Here is a 16,255-nt window from a genome sequence, read left to right as displayed (position 1 = left end):
GGAGGGGAAAGCTATCTCGGGTTCCCACCAGACTCCCCGGAATTGCAAGAACGCCAATAACTAAACCACGTGACTTAGGGTCCTCCGTCTCGTGTATCCGGTTACCTAAAAAATAATAACGTGATCTAATTACCAGGGGACACGCCATTGGTACAGCTTGTCCAAACCGTATCACTTTACCGGATCAGATTAAGCTGAGCGACACTGCCAAGGACGTACAGGCTAAAAGAAACGGATCGTTTGGAATAAAGTCCCAGCTAGGCTAGGATATGGACCATGCTCGATCAATGATAGAAAGGACAAAAAAACGAGCTGGGAACATTTCTACAAAATGATTTATTACAAGCAGCAAAGGAAAGATATCTCCTCTTCTTCTTCTGCTTTCGGCTGCTCCCGTTCGGGGTCGCCACAGCGGATCATCCGTATGATCCGCATCGTGATTTGGCACATGTTTTACGCCGGATGCCCTTCCTGACGCAACCCTGGTCGCCTCTTACAACACAGGGATATGGTACACCTATTTTAATCGGGGTATACACCGGCCCAGTATACTGGTACTCATTTCGCTGACCTCGGAAGGATGACAGGCTGAGTCAACCCCCTGGTGTATTAATCAGTGGCTCAACGGGGCTTGAACTCAGGACCTTTTGAATCCCAAGCCGCTGCCCTATCCACTGCGCCAACACACCAGGCTCAGGCAAGGAAAGATATGTGGCACAATTAATAGAGTTTATTGTTGTGTGTAAGTAGAGATAGAAAGAAAAGTGTGGTGCGACAATTAAACAAGCAACTTACAAAAGCAGACACAGAGCAGACTTATCCCGATATTTCTTCTGCAATCTTAACGTAAGTGAGGACAGGTGCCATGACACGCACGCGCGCGCGCGCGCGCGCACACACACACACACACACACACACACACACACACACACACACACACACACACACACACACACACACACACACACACACACACACACACACACACACACACACACACACACACACACACACACACACACACACACACACACCTTGATGAAGAGGAGTTAATGAAGAGAAAAAGGAGAGATGAGGCTAACAGTCTCTCATTACCTTCCACGATTGCCCGACCACTCCACCAGTATGTTTTGGGGGGATGCTCCGCTGGTTGATACCTCCTTGACAGCTGGCGCGTCGTCTCTTGCTTCGTGGAACTTAGTGCAGCTAGCGTCTGTCCAGAGAATGAGACAGGACCATCAGGGGTGAAGGGAGGGGACTTGGGTGGAGCCAGCAGTGGGTGGGTGGAGAAAGGCGGAGTCAAAAGCCAGTGGGTGGAGAGAAGCAGAGTCAAAAGCCAGTGGGTGGAGGGAGGCAGAGTCAAAAGCCAGTGGGTGGAGAGAAGAAGAGTCAAAAGCCAGTGGGTGGAGAGAGGCGTAGTCAAAAGCCAGTGGGTGAAGAGAGGCGGTGTCAAAAGCCAGTGGGTGGAGAGAGGCAAAGTCAGCAGGCAAATTGGTAAAGAAGGGCGGAGCCAGCAGGCAAATGGGTAGGTTGTCAATCCCAGGCCAAGCCGAGCAGACAGGGGCGGTACGCAGGAACGACAACAGGAACTGGCACTCGAACTGGAACTGGATCCGGAACTGTAACTGAAATCCACCAGCAGACGATAATGCAGCGCAGGAAAGACGACCACTAGCCCAGGACAAGCAGACATGAGCGGTCAAGAGCAGGAACAACACTGGAAAGACGATGACGGGCAGGAGCGACGAGCAGGAACAACATCAGCAGCTCCGCGACCTGTCCTTTTATAGACCCCGTGGAGCGGGGGCGATAACCCGAAGCGATGTGTCGTCACCCGAATCGGGCGCTCTGATTTGCCCCGGCCACTGCGCGGCACAGCCGTGATGGCCGGAAACGGCTCCACTCCACTTCCGGCAAGATGGTTCCAAGCTGCGGAATCGTCTGGCTCCGAACCCCATGATATGAATCTCCTTTCACCGAACCCCGTGATATGAATCTCCTTGCACCGAACCCCGTGATATGAATCGCCTTGCACCGAACCCCGTGATATGAATCGCCTTGCACCGAACCCCGTGATATGAATCGCCTTGCACCGAACCCCGTGATATGAATCGCCTTGCACCGAACCCCGTGATATGAATCGCCTTGCACCGAACCCCGTGATATGAATCGCCTTGCACCGAACCCCGTGATATGAATCGCCTTGCACCGAACCCCGTGATATGAATCGCCTTGCACCGAACCCCGTGATATGAATCGCCTTGCACCGAACCCCGTGATATGAATCGCCTTGCACCGAACCCCGTGATATGAATCGCCTTGCACCGAACCCCGTGATATGAATCGCCTTGCACCGAACCCCGTGATATGAATCGCCTTGCACCGAACCCCGTGATATGAATCGCCTTGCACCAAACCCCGTGCCGTGCCCCGGCAACCCACGGTTGGCGCCTTTCAATGCGCCTGCTCCGTGGTGCGCCACGTGGCCCGAGTGATCTGGCTGCACAACATGCCTCTGCCTGGTAGCAGCTGCGTCGAGGCGGAGGTTCGGTAGGATGTCTGCCGTCCGCGGGAGACATTTGTGGCCGTCGTGTTGAGCGAAGACCAACGGTAAGACGTTATTGTAACCCCATGCATAGACCTGACCAAAGGTGTGTTATTTGTGTCCCGTTCTGTACGATGATAAATTATCACGGGCTGCACGGGAGTCTGCCATTGTACACGTGGTCAGCGCACGGGTCCGCCCACCATCGAGTATGCTCCGTACAGTGCGATGATAAAGTATCACGGGCTGCGCGCGAGTCTGCCATTGTACACGTAGTCAGCGCGCAGGTCTGCCCGCCATCGAGAATACCCCGTGCAGTGCGTACTGTATGTTGTTCGCATTTGGTGTTGGTTTTGCCTCTGATCGCCTGAACAGTGGGTGGGGGGTCATCGTTGCGCTGTACATGCTCCGTGCAGTGCTGGCATTTATTGTTGGCTTCGACTGCTGCCCTTGGTCTTCTGTGAGGATGCATTGTTGCGCGAAGGGCGTGGCTGTGGTGTTTTCTGATGGGTGTCCGATCGTCGTGCCTGCTGGCTCACACGAGGACCCCTTGCTTGGTTTACCTCAGGAATAAGAGAAAAAAGAATAGGAATGAGATTCAGAGATTTAATTAGAACTATGAGATTTTCACAACGCACTGTCCCGTTCGACCCACGAGACAATAAGGAAGGGACTATCTGAACGTACATTAATTAAATAACTGTCTGGGGACCACTGCATGTTGGCTGCTATTTGTGTTGGAGGGATGTGGTTTCCAGAACCGCAACAATATGATTATGTTAATTAAAATTAAAAATGGAGACGTGTTTCAAGCACATAGAATCATACTATATTTGAGTACATGTTCCATTTCAGATTTCATACATTTATTTGAATATCAAGTTTAATTTAATAACGTTTTATTAATGTTTTTATCACCGTCAAACCTATAATGCAAATTTCAGAGAAATTGCACCGACAATCCTCACTTTTGTCATTCAGACAACACTCATCATTTCTGAATTTTAACAGACTACATGGGCAATTATTGAATTAACATCTCATATTCCAGAAACATCCGCATCCATGTGCAAATCATGTTTTTCAACTCTCCCAGTCAATATCTGCCAATGAAGTTTTCATAGGCTTGCTGATCCATTTTCCTTTTGAGGTGAGCGGTGATGCAAGGACAGAGGCGCTGGTTCAGATAAGCCAGACAGGTGTTGCACACTCAAGTTGTCCTGGGTATCAGTCTCGATCTTCTTGTTGCTTTGATACCTGGGTGCATATAGTACCTCCAAAGAGGGTGGTGTTGTCTCACCGCAATGTTGCATTTCTTGAGCAGGATGTTTGTTTTTTATAAGTGGATGACAACTTGGGCGTTTAGGAAACTCATGGTATTTCTCTAACAAAGAAGAACTTTCAGCTGCTACAAGCAGTTTCCTTCAGAAGTCCAACGCCACCTTGCAGAGGTTGAGTCTCTCCTGAGTCTCCTTTCTCCCAGCACAATCTCACGCTCTGTCACGTTGAACAGATAACCACGCTTAGTTAAACTTGGTGTCAGACAGAGCATAGGTGGATGAGAGTAGATGGGGAGAATATGTGGAGAAGAGTAGCATCTTGTGCAGAGCACTATTGTCAGAGTCCCTTACACCACATGTAGTGTAGCCGCAGGCATATCTGCATGGAGTGGGAGAATGTAGAAGTGTAGAGAGTAGGAAGTCTTGAACACAAGCCACTTTGGAGCACCTCATCAGCCTTTACCACTCTGTACACAGCAATGTCATAATCGGAAGAAATTCATTCGCTGATGCATACAAAAATTCCATTTAGTAATTCCAGCCAAATGAGGACAGTATGAAAGGCCAGAAAGTTTTCTTTTTTTGTGAAAGTTTCAAATGGCAAACCACTGATAAAGGACAGCAAGACCGATGATTGCCTCAGGGATAACGTCTGCTCATGGTCATATTGTTACGAATCTGGAAGCCATTTGCACACACAGACAGTAGCCCCCGCAGTTAGGTTATTTCGATAAGTATGTGTTTATAGTCAGGGTCGTGTCCTTCTGTCTAATGGGAATTTCGTGTGTGCGCTGTGAGTTATTTTATTACATCAACAACAGCAAACAACGGCACCGTCCCTCATTCAACCCGGTCGCCATTGCCAACGTGTTTTTGGCTGAAGGCGTGGGCAGAGCCTCCATCGCCTCAGATCCGACTCCGCCCCAGAAAGGTGGGAGTTGCCCCGCCTACCATGTGCCTGCCCAATGAGGGACGGCCAGCGGATCGCGCGATGGAACCGTCCAATTAGGAGGCGAGTGGCAAGAAAAGAAACCGGTCCCATCTCAAGAGAGGAGAGAGTGATCGTGGTGACTGCTTAGCGTCTGCAGTCTTGGTGACGATTGGCTTCATCTGTGGTTGTGGTGGCTTGGTCTCATTCGTGGGCCGTGGACTTCGGGTCGTGGGTTCGAGTCCCACAGTGGTGTTTTGGAGTCGGTGTGACCGCACGAGGCGGGAAGGTACCTCATCCCGGCTCTACCGAATAAAGACCCACGGGGTCCAGTTTCTTTTTGGTGTGTATATCTATCTTCTATACTAATAAATGGGTGTGTGTGTGTGTGTGTGTGTGTGTGTGTGTGTGTGTGTGTGTGTGTGTGTGTGTGTGTGTGTGTGTGTGTGTGTGTGTGTGTGTGTGTGTGTGTGTGTGTGTCCGTCCGTCCGTGGGCCCCGTCTGTAAGTAGAATTGTTAAGTGCCTTGTTCATTACATTTCTTATTCGGATTAACTCTGCTCTGTGTCTCCCTTCCCAATTATTGCCGATTGTAAAATAAATCCCCGTATTCAATGTTCCAGTTTGTTGTTCGTGTTTTCTTTCATTGGCCCAGCAAGGTGCGTATTGAGAATAAGTGAGGCTGTTCGTGCCGTAAATTGTTCATTTGGACCGACTGATCTTGGTAATCCCCCGCTCGGTTTTCACCCGGATCGGGCTCTGTAAACGGTCCGTTCCGCCCGAGGTCCGTCGAGGGTGTGGTTTCCCCCGGTAGTTGGACGATGTGGGTACTTAGGTAGATTGAAATTAGACAATTAACCCTACGCTGTCGAAATATTGGCGACCACGGTCTGCTAAGGGACCCGTGACCTTTCGGACTTATCCGAGTGTCACGACCTAAATTCCGGGTGTTCGGTGGGAGACTCAACTGCTCCACCTCGTGGTCGTTTATTGCCACACAACCCCGGCCCACAACAATATAACATGTTCATTTTAAATTGCCTATGTACTTTCAACTTAAATGTTGCATAAATCATTAAGTTCCCTTTCGTCAAGACCCAACTCTCATCTTTTTTTTCATAATCATGTTATCGTTACAATACACAGCTGGTGTACAGAACATCAGTTCGAATATTTATTAAGTCAAGCACTAAATTTTTCATTTTGATCTCATTTCCTTTCATTAAAATATCCAAAAATAGTCATTTTTCAGATAATTTTACCTTTCCTTTGGTTAATTATCCAAAGTCCCAATATCCTACAATATGTTCACTAATTAATCCCAATATCCTACAATATGTTCACTAAGTTTCCAATATTTTCTAGTCATAAACAATCTTACGAGTTCAATCTCAGATAGGCATTGCACCATAATAATCTTATTTTCCTTTCATCTATAATTTCATTAACTACTTAAAATCAACAGATCTTACTGATCGTCATCATTATCAGATATTAACATCATTGCAGTAGTTATCTATCCTGATTTCACATTGCATTAGCTCCCAGAACACATCATCAAAATCATCGTTTTGATCTATCGATGAGAGATGCATGAAACTTTTGATCATTGTCTTGGTAACAATCTTCTTGATGGAAATTGCAAGCAAATTAGCCATATATTTTACAACAATCATTTTAATACAGACTAAAACTACTACAAGTTCTTCACACCTTCCTTACAATTGTCAGCCAGACTGGCATTCACTTCCTTATGCATAGTCCAGGTAGATATAATCTATTTTAAAAACCCTTCACAAGGCTTGCATACTGGATTTATTACTTACGAAATCTAAGATTTCGTAAGTATATTGATGACTTCCGTCCTCTGTTTGTGTGTTTGTTACTTACGAAATCTAAAGATTTCGTAAGTATATTGATGACTTCCGTTTCTGTTTGTTCGTTTGTTTGTAGGCACGATAACTCGAGAACGGAAGAAGTTACCAATGTCAAATTACACCACGTGATTCAGGAGGGTGATGGCAATTGCTGATTAGATTTTGGTCAAAATCGGTCAAAGGTCAAGGTCACAGTGAGGTCAAACATCCAGAAAATTCAAAACATTCAAAACAGCTGTTCACCACCACCTCTTATCTTCCCCCATCCAAATCCTCGATCTTTTCTACCCCCGATAATCCACCCAAGCCCACTTCCTTCAATTCTCCTGCTTTCCTTCCTGAAAGTCCCTGTAATGTCCATCTTCTCCTCGCCATGTTCCCCGTCCCATCCCCATCCCTCTCCCTTCCACAGTTCACCTGTGTCTGTTCCCCAATGTTTTGTCCCTTCCACTCCCACCCCTCTTGTCTCATGCCTCCTTGCTGTGAGTTGTGTGTTAGCTCTCATACGAGCCTCGACCAAGGTATACAAAAAAAAAAAAAAAAAAAAAAAAAAAATGATAACTCGAGAACGGAAGAAGCTTCCAATGTCAAATTACACCACGTGATTCAGGAGGGTGGTGGCTAGCGCTGATTAGATTTTGGTCAAAATCGGTCAAAGGTCAAGGTCACAGTAAGGTCAAACATCCAAAACATTCGATTTTTGATGGTTTGGTACAGAATCATCGTAGAAACTTCTGGTTTGCGTCGCTACCTTCTCAAGAGACAGCTTTTATTAGACAAGGTCAGAGGTCAAGTTGACGATTTCGTAAGTACCAGTCTATGACTGCTTGTTTGTTTGTTTGTGTGTGTGTGTTTGTGTGTAGGCACGATAACTCGAGAACGGAAGAAGCTACCAATGTTAAATTACACCACGTGATTCAGGAGGGTGATGGCTAGCGCTGATTAGATTTTGGTTAAAATCGGTCAAAGGTCAAGGTCACAGTGAGGTCAAACATTCAATTTTTGATGGTTTTGTACAGAAGCATCGTAGAAACTTCTGGTTTGCGTCGCTACATTTTCTAGAGACAGCTTTTATTAGACAAGGTCAGAGGTCAAGTTGACGATTTCGTAAGTACCAGTCTATGACTGCTTGTTTGTGTGTTTGTTACTTACGAAATCTAAAGATTTCATAAGTATATTGATGGCTTCCGTTTCTGTTTGTTATCTTGCCAAAACAAAGTTTTTGCAAGATATGTTAGTCAGCTTGTGTTTTTTTTTTGTTTGTTTGTTTGTCTGGAATCACGTATAAAAAATTCTGCAGAGCACAGTTATCATTGGAAATTTTTGTAACTTCGCATATCAGAGGCCTATAGAGGTCCCTTTCAGCGCATAAAATTTTGAAGGTCAAGGTCAAAGGTCAAGGTCACTTTGTCACAAATCAGGGGAGTCGACGAAACCCTTATTTTTTGAGTAATTTTAATCGAATCGTCTCCAAACTTTATGGGAATGTAGTATATGGTCTGGTGCTCAGCTGATTAGTTTTTGCTGGCGATTGGCCTTGACCTTGATGGTCAGTGCCTGAGGTCAAACATATTTGACCCCAAGGTCAAATTTTCAAGTTTTAGGAACCATATCGTGTAGTACCTCAAATTGAACACCTCAATGAGTGCTTTCTCGATATGTCAAGCTTGAGACATTATGACGTCATTTGGTGACGTTATGAGGCAAACGCATATTTTTCATGGTTACTCTGTAGAACGATTCTCATCGGAATCTCTCGTAGACAGATATTCCTCAAGGAGTCGCTCCTGGTGGATAGCAGCTCTGTTCACCTCAGTGTGACCTTAAAGAAGTCACACGTGGTCACCTTTTGGCAAGAATGGTTTTTTCATTTGTTTGTTTGTTTGTTTGTGAACAGTATTACGGAAAAACTCCTCGACGGATTTTGACGAAACTTGGTGGGGGGGTGAGGTATGGTCCAAGGATCATGCCATTAGATTTTGGACTTGGTCCAAAATCCAATATGGTGGCCATTTTGAAAAATATTTGAATTTTTTTTTGCATTTCTACATGTTTTAAGTGATTTTCAACCCACCCCCCCCCCAAAAAAAAATTGTTCGAGAAAAAAAATTTTGCAACTTTTTTTTCAACAAAATTTTGAATTTTTTTTGCATTTCTACATGTTATAAGTGATTTCCAACAAAAAACATGCCAAAATTATAATTGCGGCTGATTTTGGAACTTCAAGTGGATATACCCACGTAAAATCAATTTCTGTCTCAAAGAATCTCGTTATGACGAATGAATTGAGTATGTAAAAGTAAAAGGGAAAGTTGCAAACTATAACTCTGAGCACTGTTGACGTCAAATTGAATGAATAGGATATCAGGTTCACTTGAGTGACCAAGCAGTATTGGCGGTGGAGGTTTTGCACTCTACCGAGTGCTCCCCCTCTAGTTATAATTGTAATGCTGATGCGATTTTCTTAAATGTCACATTTTCCCTTTTAAAACATCGTGATCAAAAAAACGCGCGCGCGCACACGCACACGCACACGCACACGCACACGCACACGCACACGCACACGCACACGCACACACACACACACACACACACACACACACACACACACACACACACACACACACCCCTCTGTCTGAATGCCAAAAGTTCAAATATGTTCAATCTCTTAAATATTGTACAATTTAATTTTCTCCCTTACAATGCCAGCGATAGCTTGCCAACTTGTTGGCAAGTCAACCACGGAAGAAGTTGATCACGGCACACAAATTCATTCAATGAGGTTGCTCGCAGACCATTTATTTATCATGTACCAAAAGTAATTATAACATCATTGAGCCACAAGAATGAGCATTTAAATGCCTCCCACTTTCCATATCCTACCACGGCACCATATTCAGCCCTTATTTGTTACACAACACAAATCGGTGGACGAATGGGAAGAATCATTCTCAGTGTGTGCAGACTCGGTGAATCTTCTCAGTTGCCAGAGAATCGTTCCTGATTTATTTTGTTGACAATTTTCAGTCACCAAACGTCACATTTGTTTCACTAGTTCATCATTGGGCATTGACACGCCACAGTACACCACAATGCAGTGCAGTATACTGTATACGATGTTATATTTACTGAACCTTTTAATTATAAAATATTTTTTTACGTTGTTTTAGGGCACTTTTCATACCTTTTGCACAGAAGGCCTGGCGAATCATCTCATAATACCGTACACACTATGCTGGCTACATTTACCTTCCTGAAATCGTGACGGCATCAATAACTCCACAATCCATCACATTTTATTTCCTGACCCTAATCCATTTCAATGGAAAGTTATGCCCTCACTTACCCCATCTGCAAACCAACCTGGCACTCAAATAAAATACACATCCCAATTTGTAAACTACCAGTCACGTATGTATTATGTTGACAATTTTTATTTTAATTGGGCTTTAAACAGGTGTAGCATCATCATCAATATCTGCATTACCATGGTGACCATATACCTGCAAACTCAAAGCCCACTCACAATTAGATACATGGGTTTTAAAACGACAACCAATGACATTTTCCGCAGTTTAAACAAAAATCCTAATAGGCTTTAAAAGTCACGACTGCCTGTACACGGTCCGAATCCTGAATCGATGGTCAATTCTGCCTTCAAGCTGTTTCTAAGATTAAAATTAACATCAATGTATGTTCTATTTTATTTCATTTCATAACCCAGGAATGCTCTGTTCATATAATATGCTATTTATTTTAAATATGTCACCTCAGCCCTATTTCATCTATTAACCAGCCTTATCATCTGGGCATTTCCAAACATTCTTTCTTCATGCCTCTACCCACAGCTGGAAACAATCACCCATTCTCCATGAGTGATGTCTTATTACAAGGACTTGCATTCCGAGAGTTTTCCCACAATTCCTCGTTAGCACACAGAACAAACCATTCCATCCATGCTCATCTGTTGTGCTCAAACACATTTTATTTTATTTTATTTCTCAGCTAAAATATGAGGCATTTCAATTTAATTCTGGCCATTGCACATGGCATATGTCAAATGGAAATGAAAACGTCTTTTAATCATCTCACACAGAGCATTCTCATTTAAATCCAAATGCCATTACTTATCACCTTACAGTGATGACAATACCATTGTATTTCCGTTCATTCAAAAACTTCTCGTAATCTTCCTAATATCCGAGAATTTTACCTGTTTTTCTGCCTGCAATTCTCATCACACCAAAACTTGCTCCACCAAAGCTTAACAGCTTGGCAGAGCCCAAGCTCGTGATTAATTACTCACACTGTCTGCTCGAATATCTTTCAATACAGAGGAAAGATATGATTATGTTAATTAAAAATGGATACATGTTCAAGCACATCGAATCATACCGTATTTGAGTACATTTTCCATTTCAGATTTAATACATTTATTTCAATATCAAGTTTAATTTAATAACATTTTATTATTGTTATTATCACTCTCAAACCCATTATGCTAATTTCAGAGAAATTGCACTGACAGGAGAGGGGTGAGAGGGAAGCTTTAGGGGGAGGGGAGATGAGAGCAGGCACGGCCATGGGGGAGGAGGGAGAAGGGAGGGGTGGAGAGAGGAGGATGAGATTGGGTAGTGGTATGGTAAAGATGGGGAGCAGGCAAGGGGAGGTACAAGATTTGAGGGGGTGCGAAGAGGGGAAGGTATGATTGGAGGACAGAAAGAGCATGTTTGAGATGTCAAGTAGTGTACTGAATGAGAGAGTGATATATTTGTTAGGTTGGAACGGAGCTCACAGATGTTTGAACACCATACGCTTTGGGATACCAGAGGAGGAGCTGTTAGTAACGCAGAGGGCAGTAGAGAGGTGCTAAAGGCCCAGTCACACCTTGACGTTTTAGCCAGCTTATGCCGATTTTTGGAAAATTGGTGTAAAACGCTGGTACATGTCGAATACGTTATGGGTAAGTTTTGATAACATTGAGAGCACGCTGAAAAACACTGCCATACGTCGTAGTACGCTGGCTTTAAACGTTGTACTTTTTGGTTGTCCTCAAATTTTCCATGCTTGAAATTTTAAGACTTATGCCAGCGTATGACACACGTTTCGCATAACGCTGGCCATAAGTTGTCGGCACGTTACGCGATCGTTGACACACGTTACTTGTAAGTTACTCAGAAGCCGAAACACGTCGAGGTAATGTTAAGTGTACCCGAAACTTATTTCTAACCTATGAGTAACGTGTTGTACACACGATATGCAAACGTTGGCACACGTCGACAAAAGTTACTTGTAAGGTACTCATACGTCGAAACACGTCAAGGTAATGGTTAGCGTCAGTGTTCCAGACTCCATGTTTTTTTTTTTTCTTCGGTATGACGGTGATGTTGACACTTCGATTTGTAGTGCAGTTATAATATAATTTAATTAAAAGGCTGCCGCTCAACGATTTAAATCGTAACCGCACTAGAAATCGAAGTGTCAACATCACCGTCATACCGAAGAAAAAAAAAACGATTACCTTGAGTGTTTCGACTTATGAGTACCTTACAAGTAACTTTTGTCGACGTGTGACAACGTTGGCATATCGTGCGTACAACTTATTCCCATCGCATGCGGAACATGTTTTATACGGCAAGTATGTCGTAACACGTTTATAATTACAAGACGTACTCTACTGAATACGACGTATGATAGCGTACTTTAGCGTTCTATTCACGCATACCAAACTTACCCATACCGTATTCGACGTGCGCCAGCGTTTTAGATGCATTTTTCAGAGGTTGGCATATGCTGGCAAGATCGCCAAGGTGTGACTGCGATGTTGACACTTCCATTTCTCCGGCGGTTATGATTTGAATCGTGCGGCAGCCTTTTAATAGGCTACGTCACGTCATCGTCGGCGATACGTGCAGCGCGCTATGCATAAGTTAGACTATCGTTGGGCATAGGTTGTGAATGCCGACAACAGGCTAAGCATTCATTGGTATACGTTATCGATAAGATAACGAAACGTTCTGTGTCCGTTACTAACATGTTATGCATACGACCAACCCGTTATGAATACGTCCGAATCTTTAAAAAAAACATCAAAAGTTCCACGTAAGCCAGCGTTTTACATACATTTTGATACGTTGCCATTGCTGGCTAAAACGTCAAGGTGTGACTGGGCCTTAAGAGAGGAGGTTGGATGGAGGACAAGATGATGGGAGGAGTAAGGAAGAGATATAACGGGGAGAAGTTGGGAGGAGGTAGATTTAAGGAGATGGGATGAATGTGCACTGAATTTGGAAGAAAAAAAAACGATTAATAACGCAGAACAACACTGCCTTGCAAAATGGGATTTTAAAATTTTGTAGGTCAGAGATGCATTTAAATACATTAGAGGAGGGGTGGAGCACAGAAGAATTGAGAAAATAGAGGAAAGAAGCATAACAGATGAAATTTTTTGACACAGGATGAAAGAAAGGTCAAGTTGAACTCAGGTTTTTGAAGAAGAAGAACAGGGCAGGAAGAGGAAGTCAAAACATTTTAAGAGACCGTTTATTTATTTATTGAAGATCAGGGAAGAGGGAGGCAGAGTAAAGAAAGTCGTGAATGTGTGTGGTGAATATCTCCACAATCAAGGTGGGATTGGAAAGGTGGAATGGCAAGGAAGAAAAGCAAAAGAAGTGGAAGAGTTGGAAGAGGAAGTCATGTAGCTATGGGAAGGAAAGGTGAGAAGAGAAAAGATATTTTTTTGTTGTTTAAAAAATATTTTAAGACATGAAACAGAGGCTATAGTTGGGAGGAATTGAAGGAAAGGAGTGGTGGAGAAAATAAAAAACTGAAGGTAATAAGGAGAAAAATACAACAAACAAGATTGTGCACACAGATGGGAAGAAGGGTAGGCCTCAGGGAAACCAATATGAAAAGACTGACTAATACTCACCAATTAGCACAAGTTGTGTGACAAAAACACCCAGAAAACTTGTGTTTGAGAAAGTCGACAGAAATCCCTGAAGAGAACCATCACTGTCGCTCAAGAGTCGGAACCGGTAGTGATGAAAGTTGAAATTAAAAATTAAGATTATGCTATGCATTAAGATTAAGATTGATGTCCCTCGTGAAGATTAGGATTTTAACCCTCGCCAAGAATGTTTTGGCACAACACACACTTTGTATAATCGCATGGTACACAAGACGAGACAAGAGGAAGATGAGGAAAAAACATGAAATGAACGAGAATAGCACTTGGTACAGCACATACTTCTGCCAAGCTGAACAGTTTTCGATTTGCAGACCACTGATCTGCATCTGGACCTGAGGTATAATCTAATCGGCTTATTCTTGTCACCTACCAAACTCATCCACTAAGTTTTGTCATAACCCTTCCACAACGTTTTGAGATATCACGCTATACATCATGTCATTTTTGGTCCTATCTCTCAATTGTATCTAGGTCTGGATCTTCACCAAAATCGACTCAATTAGTCATTGTCACACACTCAACCTGTCCACCAACTTTCGTCCAAATCTGTCAATAGCTTTTTGAGATATCCTGCTCACAGACAGACAGAACGACAAACATGGGTGAAAACATAACCTCCGCCAACTTGAGATGGCTGAGGTAATGATCTCTTTATGTGATGCTCACCAATAAGATTTCATAAAACTTTGGCATGTCCTTTAAAGACTTCAAAGGAGTAACAGGATTATTTGATGTAATTTTAAGAGATTTGCACAATAACATTAATTCCAATTTATATGGACTGTGTGGTGCAGGCAGTGCGTGAAACAGCGCGGCACGCATGCAAATGTCATGGCGTGTCCGGGAGCTGTACTTTGCAGACATGTTGGCTTCAACTTGCTGACCTCGGTGAGGCTGCCGCATTCCTCAAGGTACGATATGATCTCGCCATTCGCCTGGATGGACTTCGAGGTACCGGGAATAGTGCCAAGGCAGCGGCTGGGACGGGGTCCAAAACCCATGCTTCCGCAGCACTGCTCACCCTTAAAACAGAGAAACTAGTCTACATGGAGGACTCACCTGACTTCTGCGGAAGAAATGACTCCCTGGGAGCAGCAGGTGCAGCAGGGCGAGAATGTAGACGCCCTGGAGGCAATAGTACATCTAACTCTTGTATGCAGCTCTGCACAACATGCGGGCTCAGGGTCACTGAGAGAAAGATCGAAGTAACTGTTACGTGCAACTGCACCTTCACATGGTGCTGTAAGGTCACATGTGACCATTGCCACAGGGTTTTACAAAAGTTTTACTGTGAGGGAGAAAACTCATCTTATCATCCCCAGACTTCACCATCACTTCCATACCAGCGTGTTGCTCAACTCCCTCCTAGGATTGCTTTAACACCCTCCAGAGTTGCATCATCAAGTCCCAAAGATCCTCCATATCGTTATCGTCTCTCATTGCGTAAAAGACCCCATTCAGGCACACGACTGTTTTAAGCTCACGATAGTTCATCAAGATGTTTTGAGATAGAGGCCTCCCATACTTTTACAGCATAAAGCCTTTTAATAATGAATTTCTTTTCCACATCAATTTGTTCCATTTACATTTTCTTGGCTTGGCCTCGAAGAATATAATCATCCCCAAAAGCAAAGCAGGTATTTCTTAGTTTAAAGAAAGCAATTGCTTTTTTTGTATTTAAAAACATTTCTGTAGTTGGCATTCACACAGAATAAGCATTGGCAGTAATCAACGAAAAGTGATCGTAAACTAAATGTTTCGTAAAACCCTACTACGATTCCTAACTTTCCTTTCTTCCCCCATTTGATAAATCTTCATTTGATCAATACCTTTTTGTTATTTTGACCATAATCCTTTGAACCCTGAGCTCCTTGTGTCAAGCCGTTGATCACCCTTCACTGAGGCATGAGGACGTCGATATACTTGAGAGAAAAATGTTTATTAACTATCACTTTACATGCGGCCACACGGAGAGCAGAAAACCAGGAACGCCAATTAGTAATTCAGGAACCTCGGAGAATGCTCTGCCAGAGTAGCAGTCACCCCCTCATATATGTTTATCTTTGCCACATTAGCTTATTCCAGCACACAATAGCCCTTCTTTTCATCACCAATATATTAAGTAGATAAGCAAGACCTCAGGTTTTCTCCCAAATCCAGTTACACAATGTTCTTGTGGAGCATTCAAGGTTGACCACATTTCTTATCTCCCTTTATGTGGAAAACAGCAAAGCAGAAATATATTTTAGCGAACTGTGAGTGGATTTTTCTGGGAAGAAACAAAAGGTTCAAATCCCAACACTTGGACCTTCGGTTCCCCCACCCTGGGCTTCTTGGAGAAAAATCCAGCTGCTCGGGTATATGGAGGTTTGAATAGTGGCTGGTAAAATGGCCACAAGGGTTCAAAGGGTTAAGAGTACAAATGTGTATGATCAGCATGTTAACATCACAGATGAAGAGAAGGGCCTTAATCGGTTGATGATGGCATATTCTAGTCTGGCTCTTCTCCATCATCTGCACAAGAATATGCCATTCAAGAATGATTCGGTGGGCTAGAAGATAGTTTCGTCAAATAAAATTACAAAAGCCATTTTACAAACGACATTCTGGTGCATTTAAAATGGCAACAAATGATGTTGCATGGACAAGGCAAAGT

General features: G+C 43.5%; 1 protein-coding gene across 1 annotated transcript in view; it reads left to right on the top strand.

The window, feature by feature from the left end:
- Positions 1-16,255, top strand: part of WNT8B (Wnt family member 8B) — a 48,761-nt gene that overhangs the window by 31,525 nt on the left and 981 nt on the right. Inside the window, exon 6 of the mRNA XM_085898954.1 lies at positions 14,394-16,255. This exon is cut by the window's right edge and continues 981 nt beyond it. Coding sequence (XP_085755080.1) covers positions 14,394-15,077 — 684 coding nt within the window. The 3' untranslated portion in view covers positions 15,078-16,255. The remainder of the gene's footprint in view (positions 1-14,393) is intronic.

Source organism: Eptatretus burgeri, chromosome 10, assembly GCF_056783735.1.
Source record: "Eptatretus burgeri isolate ZD-2024b chromosome 10, Ebu_testis_v1, whole genome shotgun sequence".
In the NCBI taxonomy this organism is placed as follows: domain Eukaryota; kingdom Metazoa; phylum Chordata; class Myxini; order Myxiniformes; family Myxinidae; genus Eptatretus; species Eptatretus burgeri.
The sequence above is the reverse complement of the archived record's forward strand: the minus strand, read 5'-3'. Positions and strand labels throughout refer to the sequence as shown.